Source organism: Lingula anatina, chromosome 1 (assembly GCF_051362555.1).
Source record: "Lingula anatina isolate TDL-2025a chromosome 1, LinAna3.0, whole genome shotgun sequence".
NCBI lineage: Eukaryota > Metazoa > Brachiopoda > Lingulata > Lingulida > Lingulidae > Lingula > Lingula anatina.
Genome location: NC_141767.1, coordinates 39,741,788 through 39,763,061, shown reverse-complemented (window position 1 = coordinate 39,763,061; position 21,274 = coordinate 39,741,788). Strand labels below are relative to the sequence as shown.

At 36.6% G+C, this 21,274-nt stretch overlaps 1 protein-coding gene across 1 annotated transcript; it reads right to left on the bottom strand.

Annotated features, from left to right (window-relative positions):
* Positions 1-8,776: 8,776 nt before the first annotated feature.
* Positions 8,777-20,318, bottom strand: LOC106173106 (homeobox protein Nkx-6.2). The gene is made up of 3 exons (XM_013554105.2): positions 19,418-20,318; positions 15,942-16,114; positions 8,777-10,801 (listed from the first exon to the last, which is right to left on the bottom strand). Exons 1-3 carry the CDS (start codon positions 19,947-19,949, stop codon positions 10,583-10,585), a joined length of 924 nt encoding a protein of 307 aa, XP_013409559.1. The 5' UTR covers positions 19,950-20,318; the 3' UTR covers positions 8,777-10,582.
* Between the last annotated feature and the right edge of the window lie 956 nt (positions 20,319-21,274).

Genomic DNA, 21,274 nt, shown 5'->3' with positions numbered 1-21,274 from the left:
TTTTATGGACGTTATAATCAAATAACTGCATTGAAAAGAAAGTTTAAACGGGAGAAATATTGAACTATCATATAGAACACTGTATGCATGTATGGTATTTCTAAAAGAAACTTTCTAAAAACGAATATGGCAGAAGTTGAAAATTAGGAACATGGTTTTGTCTGTATTCAGACAGCAATACAGTGAAAAATAATGCCATGTTCAATTTTTTGTATGGTGATGTTCCCACTTTTTTTAACAACCTACAAATTAGTTCAATATAAATGATTTTATGTGTTACTCTGTAAAGTGTGCGTTACTAATTAAGGTACAGCTTTAATTTAGTGTAGAAAAGGAAAAGTTAAATCTTATTACATGATCAACAGACTACGCAGATAAATTTTCATTAGGAATTTATTTTATGTTTTCTTAGATTTTTCATTCCTTACATAATAAAAATAAATAAATAAATAAATAATATCATGTCAAATAATACATGCATGCATATGCATTACATTGCAGATGACGGTGCATGCTTTCTCACCATGTTGTTTGAGCGGTTTCACAATTACGTGGGTTTCGGTATATTTTCACAAAATCAGATGTCAAGTGTATTTTTAAACGGCAACGCTTAAAGTATTTCACATATCTAAGAATCAAGTCAGGTAAATAAAGACTTAAGCCACGAAATTGAAAGTGCGGCTGGTACATGCACATTTACGTAGGAGAGTAAATAAGCTTTCCGTATGGAGGAATACACACTGCAGACACATTGTAGACTATACCACAGCACAATTGAAGGTACAGCTGATCAAAAAGTATGTAAACTTGATTTATAGACTGAGCTAAAATTAATAATATATCGTGTTTATTATTTATATATGCGTACATTGTAAAGTATGGTGTAATGAAAAGTTCAGTGTAATAGAAATTGAGAGAATATTCATAATGTAAAATTGTGCGTTTTAAAGTAAAAAGAATTAAAGAAATATTTATCTGATATAAAAATGCGTTTAAAGCAAGAGGGAAGTAAAGTAATATTTATTTGGTGTAAAATGTGTTTAAAGTAAGAGGAAAGTGAGGGAATATTCAAGACCACTGAATTTATGTCTGAAGTCTTGCAAGCATTCGGAATAGAAAGTGAAATCGCTCATTTTATTCTGCACTGTAGACGCGATCTCTGTAGAAATATTTTCCGCGGTTAATAAAGAACTTTTTAATTGAAAATTTAAGTTAATGGAAATTAATGTAACTGAGGTGGATAAAATCTCTCGATAGTCAAATCTAAGTTCTGTATAATGACTCAGTTTTTTTAATCAATTTTTTACCTTTTATACCAAAAAGAAAATGCAGAAACAACTGAATGTTATTCTTACCCTTATTCTGGTCGTGGCTGCCATTTTTGCTTGTTGAAACAACGATTAGAAAAATTAGAAATAACAATACCGTTAAAAACATTTATTTCATTTCTAATATCGGTTGAGATTTCCATTGATGCAGAAATCATCCAAATAGTCACATTTGAGATGAAGGCGAAAATATGATATATCGTTTATAACATAACCTATCAAATATACCTAAATATAATCCTCTTATTTTTTTTACTCCTGTTTAAAAAGTCACATTTTTTTTTTTTGCGAATTTGACCACAAGTTTCTTATTGTTTGTACTCTACTGTGGTATCTGTAGCTTTTAAAGTTTTAAACCTTATCACAAATTACCCAGATTCTTCAACTGATCATAGCATTCAAGAAAGAGAGAGAGAGAGAGAGAGAGAGATACACTCATTTTTTTTTATTGAACAGGAAAAAAATTTTGTGAAGTCACTCCATTGTTCAGAATGTGCCCCTTATTATGAGATACTAACTTTGTTTTTAATGAAAACATTATAAGCAAACACAAAAAAAATCAAGCACAATAGCCACACATTTTCATAAACATGTATATTGTATATATAACATACCCTCTACCAGGGCAACAGATTGATTTTCCACAGATATTCACAGATATGTCTATAGATAAATGGACAGTCATTTTAGCAAAAAATGTCCACAATAATAACTGCGGCCCTGGTAGAGGGTATATATAACGGAAGTTTTTTAAAAGTAATTTCGGCAACGTGAACTTTAAATTCATCGTCTTCAAAATCTACATTAAAGAAAGATTTTTTTTAAATTATGAAAACTTGCACAAAAATGAAAGACGCCGACTAACAAATAAAATTTGTCAAATTAATTGATATGATAGTCATTTTGAATTTGTCAACAAAATAATGACGATAAAAATTGATATTTTTTATAAAGCGACATTTTACAGCAATGAAAACATTGAGTTTTTTCAAAATAAAAAGGTCATATTCCCAAAATGTTATGCTGACCGGTCAGATATTTACCCCAGGAATTTAAGGTAACTGTTTTAACTACAACGCAGAGTCATAGGAAATACATGTATTTGATTTCCCGTCTGACTGCAGGAACTTTTTTTAAATCGCTGCGGGATTGCTGTTCAATTTTCTTGATCCAACCCAAATTACCCTTCTGCAATTTGCTGCAACCTAAGCAAAAAATTTCACGGCGTTTATCTCCTCAGCTTAATCTCATCCTTAGGCATGCAGATAAGAAAACGAAACATTTTAATGATTTTTCAACAAAACTGTCACTTTAAAGCCACAAACCAAACCAGGCATTTGGAAGTATTCCCAATGAAGGTACATTATCAAAGTGATGAAAAGTTCCTTCCAAACGTGTAACTCGGGTGTCGCTTTAGCTATAAATACGGAGCAGATGAGTTCGCACTCAGCTTGTGCCTCCAATCCTGACCACCCTATGTCTAATAAACTGACGCTGAATTCTTTACAACCGCCCCTCCTCTAGGGGAAGACACTACATTCACTAAATGAGAAACTATTAAGAGAATTATTAAGTTTACGATGAGCGCTCCCATGCTGATTCATTGATGCCCTCAGTGAACACATGTGCACGTGTTAGCAACTGAAACGTTGTACTTTATCTTCTTCTTCCCTTGCGTCTTCCCCCGGCCAGGTGGTTGGGGACTGACTTGAATAGAAAAAGCTCTAAAATTAAACGCAATATTTGCTTCACCATAGATGCACATTAATTCAGTCAACTGCGTAGATGCAATAACTCGTAGAACATTTATCTTGGGGCACAAGTCGCGATGAATGCGCTGAGAAGAAAAGCGACAGGGAAAAGAGAACTTTCACACATCCAGTTGAGTTTTTTTTGCACCTGAGAGAAGAATAATTTGATTTATAAAACGGAAAAGAGGAAAATGGGTTTTGTGTTTAACATAAGAATACAAAGATAGTATAATATAAACCTGTATATTACAAAAGGCTGTATTTTTAATTGTAGGGTTTATGAAAAAGAAAAAAATACATAATTCAAACAAAATAAAAATAAACCCAAACAAAATCTGCCTGGCAAGTTTGACAGTGTTTTTTTTTTTTTTTATTTTTCATAGCACATCTTTTATCAACCTTTATTAATACCGTAATGCATTGTCTTTTATAATGAAAGCAATGTGAATGCAATTTTTTAGATCAACACAAATCTTATGTGTACGTATAGCAAAGGCTTTGCAGCATTATCCGCATTTTAAATTTGCAATCCATTTTTCATTTATCTTAAATGATTCCATCCTCCACGTTTGTCAAGCTTTGTGTTATTGTCGCAGTGTGGCCGCGTTCATGACACCTCTTTACCAAAACTACAGCGTCTGTATTCATGATCCGTACCGCGGGAGAATTAATGGTCATTTTTATGCGCATTAAAGACAATCCGAAGACTTTCTTTAGCGCAAGAATAATAATCTTTCCCTACGTTGGCTAGTGTTTATGTTGACGATTTTAAACCATCGTTTTTGTTGAAGGATTTTAACCTTTAGAGAATGTGGCTTAACCCTTTATATCTATCTATCTACCTAGCTATCTATCTAATCAACAACAAAGATTTTTTTCTTTTTTTCTTGTTATTTTTTCTTAACCGTTTAAACGAGCCTTCATAATTGACGGACGCAGCCATCGTGAAAAAAGTGGGACCTATTGTGTCGTCTGATATGGCGAATTAGCGCAGGTGTGAGGTTCTTTTCAGTAGCTATTCATGTGACGCTAAGTGATAACTTAAGATAGTACAAAAATGTCTTTTAAGTGGCATTTAATACTTTTAATGTCTTTATGAACAATTAAAGTCCAAAATATTATTACCAAGTCATTGACAACATGGACTTTATTGAAAGCTCTTAACAAGAGGACCGTCGAGTGCAGGGCTTCAGGAGATGGGTGTATTTTTGTCAAAGTGTTTTAATTTTAGAAAAGATTTTATTAGTTTTAGAGTCATAGATCTTACCAACGTAGCTATATAAAGGGGTATATGTTTATTGCCATGTTGCGAAAACGGACGCAATGGAGAAGTAAGAAATATCGACGTTTCTTTGTCCCCCTGTTATGAAAAATGTTGAATTTAAACTATTGGCATGGAAAAAAAGTTTATTTTTTTACTCAGAACATTTATATTGTATTGTTACATGCATGTGCGTATGAGGCTGTTTCAGTAATTTAAATTCTAATTTCAATGTTGATTTTCATAACTAAGGATAGCAGTGAACAACAACGTTTGAAATATTGAGAATTTAGTCACACGCGTGTGTGTGTGTGTGTGTGTGTGTGTGTGTGTGTGTGTGTGTGTTTGCGTGTGCGATCCAAAAGCAAATGGCATGTTGGTAAGATTCCATGTCAAGGGGGCGAGACAGGCGGTGAAATATCGTCATCGCATATTCATACACTGTGATACATGTATCATTCTTCAGCGACAATATTGAGATTAATAGCATAATTTCTATTAAGATCAAATTCAACGTGATGGGTTAAAAATGAATTGGAAACTTAAGTGCCAATCTCTTGTATGTCACTCTAACTTCATAGACTTCCACGGATCCGAGCTTTTCTTTGTAATGTATATAACTGCACAAGCTGTCGGAGGGTTATATATATATATATATTTTAAAACGCCTTTTAAGATACGGTTTTGAGGTAGAATTAAAATGACAAAATGTTTTGTGATAGCTTATGAAAAAAATCAGATCTAGAGAGCTCTTAAATTTTTTGTCAGCACTTGGTAAGTCCATTGGCTCCTTCTTTTTTCACCATTCATTCAAGGTTTTTTTTTTTTTTTTTTTTTTTTTTTTTTTTTTTTTTTTTGTACGCCGTTAAGATGTTTTCCATTATTCAATAACCTTCCGTACGCTTAGGGGTACAGTAGTGTGAACAAAGATAAACATTACTACGTATTGTTATAATGAGATTTGATGACGTTTTTATTCACGCCTTACAACACATGCTGCGATGATTATTGATAAATTACTCCAAACAATATTCGCACTTCTTATTGCTCGGATCATCAACTGTTCTTATGCCGTTACAACTGTTTTATTCTATATCGAGTGTCAAGCAGGCGACGTCGGTCCCCCGAGAGAATGTTTAAATCTTCATTTGCGCCTTGTTTGTGCGAAAGAATAGAAGGATTAAGTATCTCTTCCATGAGTTTTAATATAGTGCAGGCCCAAGGGTGTCAGCATGATCGGCCGCCGAGAAAGACTTGGGATAGTACCATTCATCAGCTTTTATCTTACTTTGTCTCTCTTTTGTCCAGGTATCTTTTATAATGTACGAACAGATGCAGCATTCACATAACCTTCTCTAAAAACTTGCAGGGAAGGTCGGTGCCGTCATAAGGTTATATAACACTTAAATAAATGTGCAATATAAAATAAAAGTAGAAACAGATACAAAAAGTTGTGAATGTATTTGTTTTGGAATTCGGTTTTGTTATTAATTTTTGTAAAGTTTTTCCTGTGGTTACCAGATTATATCCATGGTAGCACAGTGTAAACTTTGATAAACAGGATAAAACTATACTCACAAGATACACGTTAAATAAAACACCGAAATTACTCAAGTCGTAGCCTGTACTAAATGTACTAAACAAACTACGCTGGCCTTGGCTTTTCCATTACACCGAAGCCACAAAACTAGGGGAGACAAATCGAAATGACTACAGTTGTTCAAATTTCCAAATAATCATTTTTATCTCTAGAAGTCAGCTCTTGGCCTACTGATTATTTCCATTTTAAGCGGTCCATTTGTAACCTTGCTGAAAAAATTTGGCTAGATACCACAAAATTTAAACGTATATTTTATAACTGAATGAATATAGGCCTACCTCTGTTATTTTAGAAAAAAAAAAACAAATTCAATGTTAAATCAATTCCAAGCTTTCTTATCAACATTTATCATTATATTTGCAAGTTTTCTTTCTAAAATCGCAAGAATGTGTCATTACGCCAGGCATTCATGCAAAATCCTTATACAGTAAATAAATTTACTCATTGCGTGATACCGCGAATTTTTGTTCCTCTTCGAACATGTGCATATTCATTACTGGGAAAATAGGTCCATGCCAAGATAAATTGCCTTATTCAAATAAGTAAGGATTAATGCGTGTGTTAATTTATTTATATACCAGTTTTATTTTATACGATTATTCAAAGCAATAAGAGAAAAAGTTTTTAAATAGAATATTGCAGGATTTTCTAAAATCGGACCAACCTCAGTGTATTCTTTTCTTTGTTTTTTTTTTTAATGAATACTGCAATTTTTACTTTAATGCAAAACTATTGTTTTACCATATTTTAAAAAAGTATTTAAATGACACAAATATTTTATCTATCGCCCGATTTACAATAATGCTTTTCAGTCTCAGTATTTATATCTGCGAACAGCTTTTTTAAAATTGGTATTATGAAAAAATCATGCTTTCAAAAATGTCCTGTTAATATGCACACAGAGCGATTTCACCTATAACAATCATTGCAGGTCGAATAATTAAACTTTTCCTATGCGGTTTATGACGATTAAATGGATATTTTATTCAAAATTACACTTCATCTCAAGTGTTAATTGCGACATAAAAGCACCCAATAATCCTTAAGTAGTTCGTAATGGATGTAATGTGGAATTCATGATGTATTCGGCCACCTTTAGCTGTTGTCCTACCCAGTTTGGTTGCCATGGTTTCCATCGCACCTGTAAATAAACTCCCTAACAATATGTGACCTACTGCTCGATTTACTTTGTTCATCTGGCTAACTGTGTAATTAAACACAACAATTGCTATTAATTTTACAAATGGTCCTTTTAATACTATCCCATCGATCTGGCTTACATATGGCGGGACAACAAAACTGCCACCAATGAAGTGTCCAACACTTATATCAGCACCTTTTAAAGAAAAATATTTTGGCTTTGCCAATTTCCATCCGTTCTGAATGTGGTAGAGGAAATATATGATTATCTTTTTTAGTTAACGTCTGTTATTACAATTTCTCAGAAAAATAAACGCCAAAATGTGTGGTTTCTTTCGAACTATTAATCTAAATTCACAGAAACTGTAAATTTTCGAAAATCCTCTGAATAATTTGCTCCAGTTTGAAAGAAAAAAACACAGCCATATTTCCATATTTCTTAAAACAGAATACAACAAAATTGCACATACATGATTGCAAAAAAAAAAGAACTATAATGAATTTCACTGACGTTATCAGAAGTTCGTCATTTAAAATTACAGATAAACCTAATGAATTGCAGATAAATCTAATACAAGTTTTCACAAACTATATGAGCGAATTCTCTCTCCGGTAATATTTTATGTTCCAGATTCCCTCATATCATTTTTCGTGACAGCTATTAACACTTAAGTACATGTTAACAAAGTGTTTCTTTACAATTTATCTGTCAATCTTAATTCGTGTAAAAATGGTTATGTAAGGAGAAGATATTGGTTAATTCGGAGTTTCTGTCCTTAAACTATGCCCGTTAATCGGTGGGTAAAGGTAGAGAAGATGTCGACTTTCACGGCTACGAAAAGAACGCTCTTCTCCCACTTCCGTCCGTAGCCGCTACTTAGTACCCCCTTGCCGCACAGCAGCGAACTTATCGATCGATCTCAACAACTTCATTAAGACAATTAATCTTCATTGAAGGATAATTTATTGCTCAAATTAATAAAATCAATCATATTTGCTGTTGTGTAAAAATAAATTGTCAATAATCTCTTTTGATAACGCATGTCTCGGTGCGGGTTAGCTGGTTAGCCGGGCAATGTGGGCCGGGGATTGTGTTAATCAGAAACTATCAAGGATATGTTAGTATGCAACGTTCCTTGCTAAATTACACAATTCATTTTTATTTCAATTATTGAGCATCAAATCCAATAAAACTCGGCCGCGCTATCATTTATGCCATGGCAGCAACACTCAGGTTGACTATAGATTGAGGCTTGGCAAATATCTATGGCTATTAATTTTTCTTAAATGGGCTCAATGCGCTCCAAAACCTCCTAATTCATCAGCCTAATCAAATTGAACCGCGTGTTATAGCCTATTGTGGGGAATTGATCTTAAGGCAAAGACGTTGCTCGTAAGTTCTCTTCAATAACCAAAGTTCCTTAGATAGACAGACGCGCGGAGTAATTCCATGGACTACACTTTTGTGAAACTAAGGAAACAATTCCACTCACATGCCGACTGTACTTCACGGCGAAGTGGTATTTTGTTTATAGACGGATACATTGGAGTATGTAAAACAATAACAATTTTTGCTGCATAGCAGGCCCGTCAAATACTTTGAATACGTCGCACAGGGTTGGCCAACTATGGAGCTGTGCGATGTTATTAAGTGAGATAAATTGGCCAAGTTACAACATACCACAAAAAATACAAAATCAGTCATACGTGTTTATTTTATGTTCTTAGCAGCCACCACATCACAATGATTTTGTTCGCTTTTTCATACACATACAAAGGGTTTCTTACCACTTCTGACAACAGTTGAGGAGTTTTGCGATTTGCCTAAAAGCACATGTGAGGTAGTTAGTCACAGATGCAGATTGAGAACCTGACGGAGAGATAATAATAATTATAATAATTATAATTTTAAGAAACAAAAATTTTAAAGCGTCACAGTGGATGATAAACCTAACTTATACAGAGAATGACGTTGCGGTTGAAGTCAACCATGTCGCTGTCAGAATTTCTCGTCCTATACCTGACAAAATGTTTATGACAAAATTCCTTCCTCAGAGAATATGTAACTGTTACGTTGTCACCTACAGCACTTACATGTATAACGGGGGGTTTCCATTAAAATGTTCAAAGCACAAAGGCATTTGCAATTGTTTGTCAAAATTTTACCCTGAAGAGAAAAATAACAAAGACAAGCTCTTTACCCTATTGAATAAAGATACAAAATTTATGCTGAGAGACAGCTCTCTGTCAAGACATTTCACGAAAAAAGCATAATATTATATCAATGTTTATAAAACAACAAGCCTTGAACAGAAGCAAAACTCGTGCTACGTTGTACGGAAAGCTACAATGAAACTACCAGCAAATGTGTGTCACTTAGTTTATAAACTGCTAACGCGAATCAACTATTAGACACCAAGTAAATAAATTGGTAAAAATAATAAATAATTAACAGCCTTAATGGATAATAAAACTTCGTTGAAGTTCCTTCCATATTATTTGGCCTAGGAATAGAGATTCTACGGCTACTCAACAACGATAACAATGCATAAGAAAAGACAACTTCTCTTACATATGAGCAACAACTGTTGGATCTGCCATCAATTCTGTGTTACCAGGAAATTGCCAAGAACTTTCCTACTTCCCAATTTACAATTTTACACATCAAAGTGAAGGCAAATCAAGAACTATGGGCGGCTCGGGACACATCAAGACATTGGCGTGGAGAATTTATCATGGCTAACGATACCATTTCATCTTTGTCTTGATGGGCCTTGATTAAACCTGCCCGGCTATACAAATGGCAATGTGGACAAAAACAAATCTGACAGCCTTTTTGCTGTCTGAAAATAACATTAAAGAAGTAGCAAAAAACTTTACACAATGCTCACAGTGCTAGCACATACAAGTATACTAGAGGGAAGCATGCCTTCCCTTTGCATTTACTTAACACATTTTCTTTTGAATATGATTTCCATTCTGAGAAAATTAAACCACGAAAAATAAGTAAAGTAGGAAAAATCCTTTGTGACAACTGATATATATTTAAATATAATAGATAATCAACCAAGGCACAGCGCATGAGAGCACGGCCAGTCGTACGATAAAGAACACGATAACATAGGTTTTTAAGGGGTGAGGCATGTGGAATGTTGTGGCTAAGTAACGCAGCACCAGCTGACTTCGCCGTACACTATTTGTACACGGAACATATGAGTATAGTCAGTGCGCACAACACTGGTACATGTACATCACTGGAAGTCTATCCAATGGCAAACTCTGGAGATTGGCATACAAGATGGCTCTGATTCAGACCGTTTGTAGACGAGATTGGCATATCTGAGTACCAGGCCTGGCCTGCTGAGATTTTGTCTCTGCTCCTTGCACCCCACCCCCGCCCCCGCCCCCGCCCCATCCTCAGGTATCTTTGCTGTATAATACTGTACCGGTGAAGGAAGCACCAAATTTGGCAAGGGCCCACGCTTGTGTGGGTAGTGCCACGTTACACAAGGCCTAACTGTGAGGGATTAAACGTAAAATCAGGGGGCGGGGAGCTTCCAGTAAGGTTTGGCGTCGTCGATGTGGCTTTTCTGTAGTTTTCAGAGTCCTCGGTGTCGGAGCTGTCCATCTGTTGTGCGCGCTCTTCTTGTCGCTTCTTGGCCGTCGCCATTTCTGCCGCGTGTTTCTTCCGCCATTTCGTCCGTCTGTTCTGGAACCAGACCTGTGAAGAAAGGACCCGTACGTTTACAACTTGTCAAATATTACTGCTGATAAGCAAGGGAACAAATAAACTAATAATGTGTCAATGTGCCTTTGACCGAAGCACGTGTGATTGCAATTAATAAAAGAAAACATCAAAGTTTGTCTTTTCAAAGTTTTATTGGGTTACGTTGGAGAGGCAACACCGTGGAGTTTTCACGGGGCTAACGCTAAATCAGTCCGTGAAAATGCTGTTTGCGCTATTGGCAAACAAAACTGCCTATTGCAAGTTATAGATTTTCAAAGATAAAATCAGAATCATATTCGGCTATTCTTTCCACATAATCCCGTATCTACATGCCATTAAGATGGGTTGATAAAACAAAGCTCTGAAGCCAGGCGGTCATTTTGTGTCAAAAACTGATCCCTCTTGCCACTGGCAAGATAACAACCGTCATTTGTGCTACTTTACAAAGTGTCAATTCGTGCAACAATAGAAACGTATGTTCGAGGTTTACTACTACCTTATGGAGTCACAGATCAAGTGTGGATGTTAAAAATCCATTTGTCAAGCGACTTCTCTCCTGATTTATTCCCGTGACAGGGAGAGCTACCAGTGGCAGCCATTCGTTACAACTCGTGCTTAGCTTAATACCCCAAATATACCATTTGTAATTTCACATCGACCTAAAAGTCATTACGACTGATGCGATGTTGGATTTTTTAACGTTCTTTAAGTCAAAGTAAAGGCAATTACTATTGATATAAGCGAAGAAATCGAAAAATGTAGTAATTTACTTTAATGATACGGATTTATTGGGGGTTACAGAAAATTGCATGGCAGTCGATTCATAAAGAAGTATTACCGGGATAAGAGAACCATTCCGCAGATTGATCCCCTATTTCCCTAATAACTGTATTAAACTTGGACGATCCTATCACACGGCATTAGACCATAATCCGCACTCAGTCGTTCGATTAGCGAGGTTGCAGATATACTTTAGAAAATCACCGTTATTAAAATGGAAATGCACACCGCACATTTACACATAGTTAAAAACACTGTCACGGCCTATTTAATTCAAGTTCAATTTGTTCCCTTTTTGAAATCCAATTTGACTTCGCTTTAATTTCAGTCATAAATTATTGTGAATGCCCTTATCACTTTTCTTTTTAATTTTTAAAGTAGCTGCTACTGTGGCGTTGATGATACTTTTTTCTTTCATCATCCTTTACAGGAGTGGACAATCAATTTATTGTTTATGTCTTGGTTCGGCGAGTGTTTTACTCATTCAGCGAAAATAGCTTCAAATTGGCATTATATAGAGAAACGCATCTCGATTTGTCATTCGGATGAGATCATTACCACCCAGCTCGGTATTATTGGATAGCCATGGTGTGTCCCTACCCCGCACGGCAAGCCGGGGCCATTCATGTTTAATGACACGTGTACAGGACTTGCCATTTGGTTGAAAAATCACACTTTAAAATTAAATTAAATTGCATATGATAAAGCTATCTCATCACGCATCGAAATTGAGATTAAAAGAAATCGGGCTATCAATTTCAATCTTTACAACAAAATGAACCCGCAAATAGAGTCGCACCACCCACCGATGGGTGGCTCGGGACATTTCAAAGTTTGGGAAATGTGATCTTCACTAAAAGTTGTAGATACATAATCATCTATACACAATACAAGCTGAATAGAGACCCCCTTACAGGAGTTTGCGTCACGCTTCATTATGAGGCCCGTAAATGCGGGATCAGGTTCCGGGCAGCAGGTACTGATGGCGGAAAGCTTTTTCATTGGTGCAAAATAAAAGACAGCACAATCTGGACGCAGGGTGGAGAGAAAGAGGTGACATTTAGGAGGTACAAGATAATGAAATGCGGGTGGTTTACAACCTTTTGATGTGCCTTGAAGAAAAGGTATTATTACTAAAGAATTAATTTCAACTGCATAAAGCAGACGTGATGATGCCACTGCCGAGCTTGCAGGTGTGGGGACTGGGAACACGATGAGAAAACTTCACACCAACGTCTTTTTCTACAGCTGCATGCGGGATTTAATTAAACAGTAGGAGAAAAAATGTGAAAGATAAATAACAACATGAAAAACGTATCCTTCAAAAAATAAATGCAGTTCTTACGAGGATTCTGAAAAAGTGCAACTCTTTCTTCCTGTCATAAACATGTTAATAATAATAGTTACTGTAGAGATATTTTGATTTTATATGTTATAAATAAACGTATGTATGTGCACCCGCAAGTGTGGTTACCCATCAGGCCGTGATTCTTTCTCCATGTTATCCCTGCAGCACAACATGCCATTCAAGAGGTCGTATTTAGAGTTAACTCCCAGTACAGTTTACGCATTCCCTTATCAGGGCCATATAGAACCGACCTAAGTAGCAACCTCACAATGTAGGACTTCCCCCTAATCACCACTTTTGTGCAAAGTGACACGGGTTCATGATATTCTGAATTATTAATGACATCAGTATCAACGCCTCTCCGAATTAGACTGCATGGTCCGACATTTTGGAAATGTTTTTTTTTTTTTTTTTTCGAGGCCTCACGTTGCCATCGTGTAAACCTTATTTATTACAACAGTTATATTCATAAATCAAAACGCAGATTAGAGTTTCTTTATTAAAGCAAATAAGTTAAGAAATATATTTTGATTGCGCATTTTTTCTCTGGGCATTTTCTTCTGTGCATTTTTTGTGCAATATTATTCCTTTTTTCGATTTTCCCTACCGGTGTCTGTTATTCGCAGGGTTCCATCTAAAGTTGGTTTACTCCAACGTAATGTCGCCTTAGGGTCACTCAGGACTGAATTTCAGACCTAAATGCAGTTCATTCTTACTAACATCATTTTCGACAAATACGACAGAACAAATTGAAAAGGAAATTTAATCGATTCAAGTGAATAGGAAAATGGCGGTTTAATTTTCCACCTCACGCTGCGAGCGGTAGTGGAAATGGGGATAGGTGAATAGAACGACATTGCTTCAATTTTCTCATTTGAAAGTTAAGGTAAGTTTGCCATGTTAGAGCCCTAGATTTCCCCACAATTTGGTTACAGTAGTCTTTTAATTTGCTACAAATCATCTTAAATTTCCATACAAATCATTTTAAAAGCGATTAACTTTTCTATACAGCAGTAAGGGGTACAGGATTGTTGATACCCATGTTGGATTCAGAGTTACCCCTCTCTCTTAAATTTAAACGACAGTTTTCGCTTTAAATTTAGATTTTTCGTTGATTTTAGCCTTCAAATGACGTAGGCCGGGCTAAGTTTTCATCATGGCTTTCTGATTTACCTGTTCAAGTTAAACGTTTCCACATTACCTTTATTTGTCGTTTATACTTAACAAGCGATTTAGAAAAGATTAATAAATTTTAATTGAGTCGTGAATATCCCAGCACTAAGTCCGTATCAATTCAATGGTGCCGACTTAACAGGCAGATAGGAAGCTATGTGCTCTGAACACCTCGCACATCAAACGGTGCCGACAAGTGCTTCGGTAATTCTTCTGACAACTACACACATCGGCAATTAGACATCTTCAAATGGGTTTGAATTGTAATCTATTTGTTTTAACTAAGCAGCTACTTAGTCGAGATTATGCAAATACGAGCTTGTATGATACTGAGCCGCTGGACGGCGTATTCGAAGTGATAGCTTGGAACGGGCGCGTCCTGTAGACAAGAGTATCAGCAGAATTCAATATTGTTGCTACACCTGACAACAAGCAGACGACAAGAGCATACGACCTGACAACTTGTAGGCGCATAAACAATGCGACCACATATCAGAGACGACAATACGATGAAAATAATATAGAAAACTGTGACATAAGTAATTAAAAAGTATAGGTCATAATATGGGAGATAAATGGCTTCTGTAATTCAGAAAACAATGCACAAAAATTGTTAAAATCTAGAAATTTAGTATGAAAATTAATTTGTTTACAAAATTAATATTGGAAAATAAAAATATCGAATGGTGAAAAATTATTTTCAGACATCCAAAGTTTCGATGTTAAGTCGTTGTTTGGGCGCTTCATTTGATGTTCATAATCGCCCGTCTATTTATTCACAAAACATGCTTCCCTAAAATGGCCGAATGCAAATAAAAGCAGATAGTCAATGGGAAGTCATTCAATACCCTTTGAGTTTAGCTTTTTAAGGCAAAGATTATGGCCCAATAAACCATAATTTCACAATATATCGATGTTCATATTGCGCTTAATGCACACACGTACACTTAAATGTGCACATATATTCATTTGACCAGAAGAAAGTGCCGAAACATCTGTTTTATCGCCCTCTCATCACTCTTTTCACACGTTTTCTTTTTCTGGAGTGATTGTCAAGAAAAACCGCTGTTAAAAGATGGACTATTTCTCCTCAATACATGGCACTTAAGCGTTGCCATTTCCTTTCTTGGAAAACAGTTCGCTGTCTCTGACTGGAAAATTTAGATGAATATTTGTCACATGACAACATGCATAATATTTAACGGCTGACTCAAGGGTTGTCTGGTCTTATTGAAAAGTGGATAGGGTGAGCGTCGTAGCTTCGACTGTCGTATGCGTGAGCTTGCTAAGAGGAGAACACTAATGTGACACAAAATGGGGAAGTACAAAAATTTTATACACTAAGAGAAAATACTGTGAGATAAAGTTGGGATTGGGCACATTATTTTAATAAATGTGTTGTCCACAACCATCCCTCGGCGGATCCAACGAAATATATAGAGCCTATCCCCTTTCCATTTTACTTTGCATTAAAATGTTTTGACCCGGACTGAGAGACTCTGCTACCTGTAAACACACTGTTATAACATACTCCGCACTTATTCCTTGGTGTCTGAAACAAACCATTTCCCACACCTGCAGTCGCACTCGGTATGTGTCACCATAGCAACACACGAATCTGCCTCAAAATATGGCCTTTAATGATTCCAAAAGTTGACATAATTGTCAATGTCCGAATTTAACATAAATTGAAGGTCGTTGTGCTTCTGAATCATGAACTCCAAGGAGCATGGGCCTAAAGTGCTGGTCGCTGTGCTCTAATAATTTTGAAATTTCTGCGGCGCGTAAAATTTTAGGGGGCGGGCCATGAGCAAGTCAGTGCTTCATTCTTACCTTAACTTGGCTCTCTGTCATGCCCAGTGCGTACGCTAGCCGCGCTCTCTCTGGACCAGCCAGGTACTTGGTCTGTTCAAATGTCTTCTCCAGGGCGAATATCTGCTGACCTGAGAAAGTGGGTCGGGTGTGTTTCTTTTTACCGTCCTTGTCCACCGACATGTTGCCTTGGACTGAAATTAAATGCAAGGCCATTTCAATAAAACGCTCACATTAAGTGTCGCATGAGAGATGCTGCAAACTATCTGACTAAGCTAAAGGGAAAATAAGAAAAACAATATATAAATTTAGTGTATAGAAATTTACTAAAAGTAAAACCTCACCACTTCCATTTTTAAAAATATTGTGATATTTCTTTTCTTTCACCTTCACTACATAAAGTCTTGGGTGGTTCGATTTTAATAAGATCTTTTGAAACGCCAGTATAGGTCAATCACAAAAGTTGGATTTATTTCTCCTTTAAAAAATATCCTTTTGAAATACTTTTCAGTTCAGATTTTTGTATATGTATATAAGATTAAACCTGATATCTTCAGTAGAAAATTCACGCTTAGTCCAAATGCTAAAAGTTAATTAATTAAAGCTATTCCGTTTGTCTTTGATACCGGTTTGCAAATTCATAAGTTACATGCTCAATTACAGGCAACGGGCCCCCAAAGACCACTTAATCTGAAAAAGACATTAGATTGACACTTGGTCCGCGTTCATTATAGAAAGTATTATTGGACTGATCCCTCAAACAATCGGTACTTTGGGAATTTTTGATTAATCATAGCGGTTAAGGGTAATGATCATTGAACAAATAACCTTAAGAGAAAAACTCATAAAATCAACTTCTTTGACAGACAAAGAAGTCTTTACTTGGGGTAATATTTTCAGGAAAATTGAGCAAATTTCTAAACCATGTATTAAAAAAAATACTAGACATAAAAATATTCCATGATGTATTTAAATGAAATTAAAATAATAAAATCAACGGGGCAATTTGCGAGGGAAAAATCTTACAACAATTAATGAATCAAATCCACTTATATATTAGATATGTGTGTGAGTAATAAAATTATCAATCCACTAAGCGTACTGCACCTCCGGGTGATGAACCACACTTAACCCGATCACGTGCCAAGGCGCTCCGAGCGTTTGCAAAAAGAAAAAAAATACGGAAATGGCTCCATTTAATCTCTCTCTTCCTCTGTCTCTCTCTCTTTCTCTGTCATTGAAATATATTTGTTTCGTTTAAATGATCTTGAAAGTAAAAGATAAAATCGCGGCCGGCCATAATTTTATAAATGTCTGCTTACCATATCCGCCATAATTAATCTGCCATCTTGCGTAACTCATGTAAAAGAAATGGCATTTTATGGCGAGTAAAAGCAATACTTGGGTAATTTTTCAGAATTAAAAATCGCAATTCTGAAAAAAAGATTATCATTACCTTTCTAAAACAAATTTTGTTTTGCTTTTAAACGACATTTGTGAAACGAAATTTATGACGAAAAAAAAAGACGGACATAAAATAACTCTTTCTTAGAGGAATAGCAATTTAGCAACCCTGGACTCATTTCAAAAGAAATTCACTAAATAGAAAGATATGATTTAGTCATGCAAACAATTTTATCTGTTAGGACCACAGCTGATAATAAACCCTCGACCCGGGCTCCTATGTGACGTAATCGGTCGTTTATGCCGCACTCTATAAAATTGTCGTTCTATAAAGTGAAAGATTAGCCACCAAAGATTCGGACGAAAGGAGTTTGAGCGACAGAATAAATCTTCCGTGTTGGGCCGCTCGTCTTTTTCGCCCGATTTGTCATTTCCAGACCGCATTCCGCAGCTGCTGGCTGTGACTCACATTTGATGAACTAATTATCGATAGATTAGAAAAATCATCAAGTTGTCGAACTGACGACGGACTTCACGGTCCATGTGCAGTGCGTATTCTGTCCTGTTTACGTTCACGTAACAATTTGTTTCTTTCGAAGGAAGTTCTACGCAATATGGGGAACGATCGGCTTTGATCTGGGAGTTTATACCCCGCACTCATACACGGATTTATCTCGTTAAAAAGTCATCTTCATTACTATAACAGAGGGTACAGAAAAAAAAGAGAGAGATCATTACTTTGAAGGCAGTCCGCGCCGATTGTGAATACTCATGTGTACATAATAAAACAAGAAGAACACAGGGCCTCTTTATATCGCTATATTAAACACGCCGACATGATGATCGGAAGTCCCGTTTTATAGTTGCCACCAGCAGATTTGCCTCGACTCAGAATGGGTTTCCAATGAGCATATTAATTAGAAAGGTACGCGAATAGTCCGCCAGTTTATCTGTCCTACTGTCGTTTATGACCTTTCACTGCGAAGTGATTACGCTGAAAAAATTCAAATTAGTGTCGCCCTCGGAAATGTAACTGTGTTTGCAGAGAAGTGTACATATCCAGTAATTGGTGACTTGACCCTGGCCGCATGACACGCCATTCTGAAGCAGTGAAAGTTTTTATGACCAAGGTTTTCATGTTAACATGCATAGCTAGTCTTTCGGTCGTCGTAAACCACTGCGATGATTCTTGTTAACTTCATTCAGCAAGGAGAAGGGTACATTATTCAGAAGGAACGTGTTAACGCGTACAACTATTTTGTAGACGTGATTTTAAGGGTTTTAACATTTATACTAAATGATATCCTTATATCAAATGAGGTATTTTTTATCTGTTTTTCTTTATACTGTTTCCGATTCGTAGGTGCGTTTTAAAAGTTTTTACCGCGTAATTTTTTTCCGATAAACACGATCAAATCCTGTATTAAATTTATAAATATTTCCTACCAAATAAAAAATTAAACACTTCTCTCTGCTACTTCGGGTTGCATGAGAGGCTGCAATGGGACTTCCTACAATTGTTTTTATTTTATGCGTTAACGTGACTAGGAGTCCCCTCTGCAATTTATAGTCTAGTTGGTATTTACATCCGCGCGCTTGTTGCCGGAGGACAGTCTCCGTGTTGTTTTTCTGCACACCTATAAACTCGCCCGAATGTATTAAATAGCGAAAATTAACAATAAAATTCAGATTAGCGGTTGTTCATATAGATATACTCTGCAAAATGTGTTCAGTTATGAAAGGTTCTGCTTTTGGGTATCTTTTATTTTTTAACTCACAATTACCTGTGTTGAAAACAGATTATTCTTAATTTTTAATTTGTTTGTATTTATTAATTTTTCTGTTGGAAGACTACAGATTTATATGGAAAATTGTTCTTCATAATGCAATTATATCTTTTTAAAAAGTATGATATAAAAATAATCAAAGACGACAAAAAATGTTTACAAACACTGCAGTTCCATCAGCTCAGTAGATGCACCACGATCCAATTTTGAACACAATATTTGGTATAACACGGGGTAAAAGAAAGTGAAATAAGTTATAATTATAAATAAAAAAAAGGTTATTAAAAATCAGTTGGTTTCACTCACCCAGATAGCTGTCCCCTTGCTGTGCCCTCCACTGGGGTCCCATGGCCGCGACCCCGGGCCAATAGATGGGTGTTCTCCCCGGCAAATCAGCCAGGGGTTTACAACTGGGAAACCGGCTCTGAGGGTAGTACATCCCCGTGCTGTTGAGCCGCGGAATACTGAGGTTGGCTGTGGTGCCGTACGGCAGAGGCCGACTGAGTATATCTGTGATGCCGTGTGGGGTCGAGTTGGGACCAAAGCCAAAATGTTTGAGAGAGGTCTGTGAGTAGTGAGAAGTCTGTGAGAGGAGGCTGGCGGCGGGGGGAACTTTGGTTTCCGTCATATTATGGAGCGCCGCTAGAGGAGGATTGCTCAGTACGAACGCGCTCTGCCGTGATGTTAAGGGAGACGAACCGGCACACACAGAGTCTACGTAACTAGAGTTGACATTAAATAACGACTGCATACTGACAGGACTAGCGTTCTGGCAGTGCCCTGCGTACCCCCCAGCCGTCGTCGCTGATGGATCCGGAGCGGCACAGAAATCCAACATATCCAGTGTTGGATCCGTCTTGAAGCCTAAGTAGACAAACAGTAACAAACTAAGTTAACCAAAAAATATCTACGCACTAAAGTCGCCGTGTTCCTCTCAGCTGTACATGTAGCTGTTGTGGGTCCTGTACTTGTTCAAGTAAGTGGTGGAGATTACTGCTAGCACTGCACCTAGTAGCGGCGCTGTGTCGTTAACATGGATGAGCAAAGGTGAAAGTGATTTCTGTGCGCCACAACTTGTCCCTATATCAACTCGGCCTTCTCCCGACTTCTTGCTTTAATGTTATCTCTTCATAAGTTTGAAGGTATTGTGAGGAGCCCATTAATCACTAGCTAGCTACTTAGATTAATGACTCTTTGATGCGCTGCTAAAGTCGACCTGTTGAATTAAAACGCTCTCTGATTGGTCAAATGCCTGCAAGGTTTGGAGTAGCTAGGATGTGTTTAGAACAACCCGATTGGTCGTTGCACATTACAGTGGTGATAAGACTGTTAATAATCAGATTCGCTGTGTCTTTCTGAAAGTCAATCAAGTATTCGGCAGATGGCTACTTCCAAGGCAAGCGAATATGATCATCAGATTGGAATATCATTCACGTAAGCACGCACCAACAATACGCGCACGCACGCACATTTTTTGTTTTTCATATTTCTTTTGGTGGGAAAATGGAAAATCCGCCAATTACTTAACATCATGGATTTTATTTCAAATATGTTTTCCCATACTAAGATTCAAAACAGACTGTTCGACAAATAATGAGGACAAAAGCAAGTAGATGTGTGTCATTCTAATGTTGCTCAGTTTAAGGATGGTCTAGCGCCTGGGCAATAAAGCTGTCAGTCAATGTTATAACACAGTGTGTGTCAACAAATCTTCGTCAGAATTGTCATATTTTTATCATTTTACGGTTGTCACTATGAACACAGTGTGATAACCTGAATTGGAGTTTATCTTGGTTGTAGCTTGCATAGAAAAACCCGGGCCTCTCTTGTCTTGTAAATCAAGCTTTTCACTTAATCTGGTACTTTGAAGAGTTGCGGTGGTAACGGTACAGGGGTGATATCTTTTTGAACCCAATCCTCTCAGATAAGTTTGTTTAAAAATCACATTAATTAACTGATAACGATTTGTTTCAATGTAACGGATGTTAATACCCATTCCCTCGTTTAGCCGTGTCTGTGCCAGCCGAGTTGCATGGTTTCGTAGCCAGCGGGTATAAAACAGATTCCTGGTCATTTACCTTTGTCATTTGTCGCGTCCCATATTTTTGACTTAAGTACATGGGTACATAGGCGTTTTCATTGCTGTTTAAAAATCTCTATCAT